Consider the following 9,346-nt stretch of genomic DNA (forward strand, 5'->3'; position numbering starts at 1 on the left):
GTGGAAACCAGTGTTCTCTGACCAATGGCCTGTTCCGAGAAAATACCAAGTTTTCATGAGTTTCCAATGTCCCAAATCTTCATGGAAAATCCCATCACCAGTGAAGTTCTCTTTGCTTCCAGCATCCTATAGACTTTATAAAGAAAATCTGTTTTACTAAAACGTATATATAATTCTAAGGATAATATTTCTTTTAAAACATTTATAATTTTAAAAAGTTCTTTCAAGGTTATTTTGCAAAATGGTGAAATAGGATTTTCTATAGCATGTCATGGAAACATCAATTCAAACAACTATTCACACATGAAAGTACTTTCATAGGAGCTAAGGACATCAGATAGCACAGAAGTAGGAAAAGATGTATTGAAAAGGATAGGGAAAAATTATGAATGTAATGCACTCCTCTATTGTGATGTATGTAAGAAATAATTTTTTTAACTGTCAAAGCAGGATCTCGTTTAATGAGAAAACATACACAGCTAATATAATGTACAGGAGCCAATCAGGGTAAAGGTCAGCAGGGTGGGTAGAATTTACATCTACACCCATCCTACAGGCAGTAATGGGACACATGAGCTGTCCTTGAGGGCAGAAGGGTTCTGAGCCTATCCTAGAGGTGGTCCGATTCTTCATCACAACCCATGGCAATGCCTTCTGACTAATCGCTAGGTGCTCTCTTAGCCACCTGTGGCCCCAGGACTGGGAAGTGAGTAGCAGCCAGCAAGTTAGGTTTCCTCTTTTCTGATGCAACATGCCCCACGTTACATCATGCCCTATATCTCCCCCATTTTGTTTTATTTGCAGGTGTTTGCCTTACTCGAGAGTGTGCCTGTCTTAGGTTGTCCCCCTCTGGGGATCTTACCCGTCATTGACTACCACTCTGGCTCTTCAGGCGGCTCACCTGCAAGGTCGGCAGACCCAATGGGAAGCTTTAAGGAAGGGAGATGGCTATGGCCTATGAAGGAAACCTTTTTGCTCCCGGCTTACACCTGCATGTCCTGATAGAGGCCATGACCAACCTCATAGGGTCATAATTTTTAAAAAAGGATAGGAAAGTCTGTTTTACGTAGCAGAGCATGGAGAGAGACAACCCCACATGGACGAGGAGAGACAAGTGAACAAACTCCAAACCTGGCACACTCCAGATTGTTCTTTCTGAAATCAGCACGTTTAATTCTCAAAAACATGCAAAATCTCAAAGGAAATGAATTAAAATAATCTGCCCTTATACTTATTGTTAGTTGATCATTTTTTTTTTTTTTTTGCTGGATAAAAGAATAGAAAGCTTTTCTGTGAAACTCTCTTGGAAGCAAAGCATTGAAAAGTCTCTTCATTTTGTTTTAACAATGGAAGGTACTACAAAGACATTTGCAACATTATCATAATCATATGTTTTCCTTAATACTTTGTCTGTTATTCGTATGCCAGAAATACTTTGCAGGCCCAGTTTTAAGGACAGTAGTGTTAGGGTAAAGCAGAGAGATGACTTTGTGGGCAGCTTTCCAAGATACCTTCCTGAATATCCACACCAACGAACAGAAGATGTATCACACATTTTCAAAACCAATTTCATTTTCTTATCACTACAGTTTGTTATCTTGCAGGTAATATGAAAAGGCTCTTCCAGAATTACAGTATCTGGGATTTTCTCCAAAGATAGCTTTATGTTTCCATAAAATGGAGCCTCTCTTTCAAGCTGGATTGTCTGTAGTATTGCCATTTCACCCAGATTTCTTTTCCATAATATATCTAATTTTACCATATCCATTAGTCCCCTAATAGTACTAGCTTTCTCTGAATATTCTGGCTTCAGCTGAAGGTGGTATAAGTACTGGCGTCCTTCTGTTGATTGCAAAAATGTCCTTGTTCCAAAGGTACACTCATCTTCTCCACCCTGGTTAACAGTATTTAATTCTACTCCAGTGTACATTTCAGATGGCTCTAAGGAAACCTTTTATATAAACACAGTTGAAGATGACATATTCTGAATCTGGACTTCAAGAAATAAGTCACCCATTTCTGAATTGTAAAACTTGGTTTCAATGTCCAATGGTGAGGAGAGAGAAAATAAGCAGATTTTATTAAAAAACATTCTCTCTCCGAAGTAAGTTGAATGAATAGACACTGAAGCCACAGGGACAGCTCTTCAACATCCATTACTTGGTCATGAATGACATCATCAATAGAGTTGGCCCCAAGTTCTGCCACTGTAGCCATGGAGACTAAAAGATGTAAGTGCTGAGTGCTCATCTGAAGATCAGGGTTTTCAATATTGTCTTTACAACTTAATTGCTATCACCGAGAATTCTCATATAACTCTAATTTTTATCTCTTCCTCGGAAATGTAGTTCTGAGGATTTGTGGTGATGTCAATCTTTCCCTCAAATCTTCACGTGGAAATCTACTTTTCATGAGCTGATTAGAGAAAGTAGCAGACATGTCTCTATCTTCTCAAGTGACTGGAGAGTTGATGAACAATTATGCTTAGAAGACAGCATCACTGAGTGACAGAAAGATTTCCTGTCTGGGTTGATTCCTTTCCATTTTGACTACAATTTTCCTCATTGTTTTAAAATATATCCAGGATTCATTTTAATCAGATAGAGTAAGGTGACAGACACTGATATAAGTGCCTTGGAAAGAAGAGTTTATTACTTACAATTCCCAAGGAAAGAGGACACAGTGCACTTCAGAGGACCACATGAGGAAATATTAGGGTTGATCTAGAGGCAGAAGAAACCAGGGGCAAGTAGAAGCACAAGTCATTATTATGGTTTCTGTGGGTAAGGCAAGGCAGGACAGGGAGACATAGGACTTTCTAGTTTGAATAACATCAGTGGGCTCAGAGCCATAGAAACTGCCCCTAGATACCTAGTGCCTGGCCCTGGAGTAATAACAAGGCAAGGTGTAAAGGTCAGGCGAGCGTCGGAGGAAGAGACCACCAAGAGACTGTCTCATGCAACAGCAAAGGGTTTATTGGGGTCCAGCATGCTGGGGCTCAGAGCTCACTTGAATAGAGCAAAGAGCCCTGAGAACAGCTTAAGCAGAGCTTATATACTTTCCTTGGAGAGGGCAGGGAGGGAAGTTCATTGACGGGTCAGGGCGAGTGGGCGGTTTGCCTGCAACCGGGTGAGGGGATACATTCTGCAGTTTGGCAGTTGGGGACAGCACATTCTGGGAACAAGATTAGCAAACAGTTCTCAAGATTATTAACCTTTCATAGGGAATAGTGGCTTAATCTTCAAGAGCTTGGTAAAGGACATAGTTGATAGCTATGGACCCTGAATTTGTTGGTCTGCATATGACAGGTACACTTGCAAGGGAGTTGTTTTCTGTATCTAGGAATCAGCTAGCTCTTGGATGGGTAGTCTCTTTGGCAGACCAGCAAGGCCCTTAGTAATCAAAGAATCATCAAATACAATAGCAAAACACAATATACTTACTCACTTTGGTGACTGGCAATAGGATGAGGTATAGGGAGGCTCAGAACAAAGCAAGCAGGATTTTGCACAGAAGAAAGGACTTGACCTCAAAATAACTCTTATGTCAATCAAAATAATTCCTATATCAGGGTCTGACCTGAGAAGTAGAACCAGTAGGAGATAGATAATAGATAGACAGATAGATGGATTTTTATTATAGGGAATTGACCTACACAATTGAGGGAACTACTTAAACAGTCCCTATAATGCTGTCTCAATGGATGGAGCTTCACATATCTACAGAATGGGTCACCTTTCTACCTGATTATCAAAATCTTCCTTTACTTAGATTGCCCTTTGGTGAGCATTCACACAGAACACTAGTATCTTCACATTCTGTGATGATGTGGAGATTTCTATCCTCATATTTTTTCACCAGGCCTCTTCAACTCCTATTTTCCAACCATGTTTTATCCAAATCCTGGGCCTTTCAGACAGACTACTGGCCACAGTCCATAGATTGTTTTAGACTCTTACCTCTGGCCATTTCTCCTTCCAGTAAAAGCAAACAAGCAAGTAAGTGCACTGTTTGAAGTTTTATGCATTAAGAAAATGCAGTCCATTTACTGCTGCCCCCTTAGGGCTGCCCCAAAGTTGATTGCTACTGCTATGACTGTTGGGTCATGCATTGGGGATGCTTCTTCATGCACTGTAGAATCTTCTTGAGCCTCATCTTGTGTAATGCTGCTGTGTACACCCAACTTTATAGCTGTATGGCTTGAGTCACAAGACACCTAGTTCATGGTGAAAGGCTTAGATCATGAGCTTTTGGCTCATGATTGCAAATTCAGTCTCTACTCAGGCCCAATAGCAATCCAAAAGTTGTTTTTCACAAGAAGAGTAATTTTCTGCAGAGGATGGAGAGTATTTTCCCCAAAGCCTAAGGTTCTGCATGTGATTCACTGTTGTGGTCCCCAAGCAGCATATTTACATGCCACTGACTCTTTAAACATCATGGAATCTGCTGGATTAAGTGGCCCAGCAGCTTTCATGGCATCCTGAACCTCTTGCAGAGGCTTCAATTGTTCTGGACTTAAATTAAAGTAGTCAATATCACAATAAACAGTATTTCTACAAACTAGAAATGGGTATTGGCAAGTTGAAACAAAAATCTATCCCAGATTTCTAGTTTCTGGTGTGGCTTGTAAGGAGCTTAGATGTTGTCATCCTATTTTAACAACAAAAGCTGAACAAACTGAAAAATACTTTTTATACCCAACAAGAGATTTGAGACCATAGAGCAATAGGTATGTGCAAGTCTGAGAGTTAAAAATGCTAGTCCTGCACAATCATAGAGGAACCTGTACTCCTTTGTGAGTTTTATTTCCAGGATTTCTACCACACTGTCAAACTAAAGATAGAAAAAAATATCCAATCTGGTAGGGTGTTATGGTTTAAATATGAAATGACCCCAAAGTTCATGTGTGAAGCAATGCAAGGAAGTTCAGAGGTGAAATGATTGGATTATGAGAGCCTTAACATGATCACTGTACTAATTCACTTGAATGGATTAACTGGGTAGTAATTATAGGCAGGTGGGGTGTAGCTGGAGAAGGTAAGTCACTGGGGGTGTACCTTTGTAGTTTATATTTTATAAAATATATAGTTTATATTTACTGTGCATATGGAAAGTTTTTCTATCATTTTAGTTTTAACTTAAATTAGAGTCAAATCCATATCTTACAACAATCTGAAGGTCTGGATTATTAATATTTTGTTGAGGATTTTTGCAGAGAGTTCATTGTTTTGTCTCAAGCTAGTGAAGCTCTTTCTTTGCTTCCTGATGGCCATGTCCTGAGCTCCTTTCCTCTGTCATGCCCTTCTGCCATCATGTTCTACCTCAACTCAGGTCAAGAGCTATAGAGTCAGCAACCACGGACTGAACCTCTGAAATCATGAGTCAAAATAAACTTTTCCTCCTCTAAGTTGTCTTGGTCACAGCAGTGCAAAGCTGCACACATCATTCTGTTGTTTATTTTTATTTTTAAATTAAGTGTATAGATGTATTTTCATACATGATACATTGTAAAGTGGCTAAATAAAGACATTTTACAAATATATTACCTCAAAAACTTACTTTTGTGATGAAAACACTGAATGTCTATTCTCTTAGCAATTTTCAAGTATATAATATGTTGCTATTAACTAGAGTCATCATAATTTACAATATTCTTCAACTTTTTCCTCTTTTTTAATTAAAATTTTGTGTCCTTGGACCAACATCTCCCCAGTCCTCCCACCCCAGGCTCTTGGTAACCACCATTCTTTCTGCTTCTATGAGTTTGACTTCTATATTCCATATATAAGGGAGATCATGCAATATTTGTCTTTCTGTGTCCAGCTTATTTCACTTAACAGATGTATCCATCTTCTTGCAAATGACAAGACTTCCTTCTTTTTCAAGACTGAATAGTATTCCATTGTGTGTATGTACCACACTTTATTTATTCATTTGCTGATGAACACTTAGAATCATTAAATATCTTAGTTACTGTGAATAATGGTGTAATGAAAATGAATTTACACATATCTATTCAACATACTGATTTTAGTTTGTTTGAATACATATGAAAAAGTGGCATTTCTAGATCATGTAATGATTTTTTAATTTTTTGAGGAAACTCCATACTGTAGTCCATAGTGATGAACCAATTTACATTTCCACCAGAAATGTATAAGGATTCTCTGTTCTTCATATCCTCACTAATATATGATTTGCAAACGTTTTCTTTCATTGTGTAGGTTCTCTCATCACTCTGTTGATACTTTCCGTGGCTGTGCAGAAGCTTTTAAGTTTGATATAATCTCATTTGTCTATTTTTGCTTTAAGTACCTGTGTTTTGGGGGTCATACCTAAAATAATCATTGCCCAAACTAATGTCAGAACTTTTCTTCTGTTTCCTTTCAGTAGTTTTAAAGTTTCATGTGTTATATTTACTTATTCTTAAATGGTTTTAAATGAGGTCTGAGAGGAAGTACTAATTTTATTCTGCATGTGGATATCCAGTTTTCTCAATACCATCTATTGAATATAATTTTCCCCTGTTGTGTGTTCTTGAGAACATTGTAAAAGTTTGACTATAAATGTGTGGGTTTATTTCTGGGCTATCAATTCTGTTCCATTGGTTTATGTGTTTATTTTCATTCCAGTACTATACAATTTTGATTATTATAGCTTTGAATTATTTTGGGGGGATACAAGGGATTAAACCCAGGGGTGCTTAACCACTGAGACACATCCTCAGCACCCCCCCCCATTTTTTGAGACAGGCTAAGTTGCTGTGGCTGGCTTTGAACTTGTGATCCTCCTGCCTCAACCTCCTGAGCCACTTGGATTACAGGTGTACACCATAATACTTGGTTTGAGGTAGATTTTTGAAATGAGATAGTGTGGTGCCTTTGGTTGTGTCCTTTTTGCATAAGATTGTTTTGGCTATTCAGGGACTATTGTGGTTCTATGTGAATTTTAAGTTTGTTTTTCTTATTTCTGTGAAATACCATGAGAATTTCAATGGCACTCACATTCAATCTGTATATTGCTTTGGGGAATATAAACATTTTAACAATATTAAACCTTCCAGTTTATGATATAGGAGTTTTTTATTTATTTGTGTTTCTTCAATTTTTTCATCAGTGCTTTATAGTTTATAGCATAAAGACCACTCACCTCCTTGGTTAAACTTATTCCTAAGTACCTTTTGATGTTATTGTAAGTGTAATTGTTTTCTTGATTTCTCTTTGGGAGAGTTCATTGTTTTTGTACAGAAACACAACTGCTATTGCAAGTTGATTTTGAATCCTACAATTTCAGTAAATTCATTTCCTTTTTAGTAGGTTTTGTTTTTTGTTTTTTGTTTTGTTTTGTTTTGTTTTTGGTGGAGTTGTTAGGATTCTCCATGTATAAGTTCATGTCATCAGCAAAGAGACAATTTCACTTCTGTGTTTGTGGTTTGCTTGAATTATACTTCTTTCATTTGCCTAAATTCTCTGGATAGGGTTTCTAGAACTATGAAGACTAGAGGTAACAAGGATGGATATTCTTGTTTCTCATTTTAGAGGAAAAGATTACAACTATTTACAACTGAGTATGATTATTAGATATGGGATTGCCATATATAGCTCTTATTGTGTTAAGGAACATTCCTTCTATACCAATTTGTTGAGAATTTTTATTATAAAAGAATGTGAAATTTTGTCAAATACTTTTTCTTAATCCATTGAGATGCTTATATTTTTATCCCCCATTCTGTTAGTGTGGTATGCCTCATTTATTGATCTGCCTATTTAGAATCATCCTTGCATCCCTGGGATAAATACTGCTTGGTGAAATGTGATATTAAATTTAGTTCATTTTTATTTTGTTGAGGATTGTTGCATCTATGTTCATCAAAGATATTATTATATTGGCCTATTTCTGCTTCCTTGTTTGATTTTGGTGTCAGGGTAATGCTGGCCTTGTCAAATGATTTTGGAAGTATAATCTTTCTTCTAATATTTTGGAAGAATTTGACAAGTATTCCTATTAGTTCCTCTTTGTTTGGTAGAATTCAGCAGTAAGTGAAGCCATCATGCTGTGGAGTTTTTCTTTGATGGAAGATTTTTTAATTACTGATTCATTCTTTTTATCCATTATTGGTCTGTTCAGATTTTCTTCATGATTCAGTTCTGATAGGCTATATTTGAGTAGGAATTAATTCATTTTTCTGAGTGATTCAGTTCACTGGCATATGATTTTTCACAAAAGTCTCATGATTTTTTGTATTTCTGTTGTATCAATTGTATTATCTTTCATTTCTGACTTTATTTATTTGCATATTCTCATTTTTTCTTCAGTTTAGATAAAAATTGTTGATTTTATCTTTAAAAACAATGCTTAACTTTCTTTTCCTTTTCTATTGTTTTTCTGATCTTGTCTCTATTCATTCTGCAATGATCTTAGTTATTTCTTTCCCTCTACAAGCTTTAGGCTTAGTTTATTTTTCTTTTTCTAGTTCTTTGAGATTTAATATTAGGTTATTTATTTCAGATTTTTCTTATTTTATGATTTAGGCATTTGTTGCTTTAAGTTTCTCTCTTAGAACTTATTTCGATTCATTCCATAAATTTTGATATGTGGGTTTCCATTTTCTCTTGTCTGGAGATTTTTTTAAATTTCCCCTTTTAATTTCTTCTTTGACTCTTTGTTTGTTTAGGAGAATGTTGTTTAATTTCCATAAAGTTATGTATTTTTCTTTTTTTTATTTTAAAATATTTTATTTCATTTTTTAAGATATTACTAAATATAAACTGTTTAAAGTTATAGTAATAGTTTATTTATAACAGTTTTTGAAAATATACAAACATTTTATGAGTGTCAAAGAACATATTCCCTATATATAGGTATTTATATAGTTTTAATTATGCTTCTTTAAAAGTTTGTATGTTTTGTACTTTCCTACCTAAGCCTTTTCCTTATATTACACTAAGAAAACTATTTATATGATTTATGATTTTAACAATCTAACTAATATATATGTAGTATTGTGGAATATTACTGATCTTTAATAATATCTTTTTTTTAATTTTTTATTGTTGGTTATTCAAAACATTACATAGTTCTTGATATATCATATTTCACCCTTTGATTCAAGTGGGTTATGAACTCCCATTTTTATCCCATATACAGATTGCAGAATCACATCAGTTACACATCCATTGATTTACATATTGCCATACTAGTGTCTGTTGTGTTCTGCTGCCTTTCCTATCCTCTACTATCCCCCCTCCCCTCCCCTCCCCTCCCCTCTTCTCTCTCTGCCCCATCTACTGACATTCATTTGTCCCCCTTGTATTATTTTTCCCTTTCCCCTCACTTCCTCTTGTAT

The 9,346-nt window shown here is 36.0% G+C and overlaps 1 protein-coding gene across 1 annotated transcript; it reads right to left on the reverse strand.

Moving 5' to 3' along the window:
* Positions 1-570: 570 nt before the first annotated feature.
* Positions 571-2,976, reverse strand: LOC125614511 (trafficking protein particle complex subunit 13-like). Its single transcript, XM_048797429.1, is given in 1 exon segment — positions 571-2,976. A coding segment is annotated over 1 exon segment (762 nt). The 5' UTR covers positions 2,093-2,976; the 3' UTR covers positions 571-1,330.
* Between the last annotated feature and the right edge of the window lie 6,370 nt (positions 2,977-9,346).

This window comes from Marmota marmota, unplaced genomic scaffold (assembly GCF_001458135.2).
Source record: "Marmota marmota marmota unplaced genomic scaffold, marMar, whole genome shotgun sequence".
NCBI classification, from domain to species: domain Eukaryota; kingdom Metazoa; phylum Chordata; class Mammalia; order Rodentia; family Sciuridae; genus Marmota; species Marmota marmota.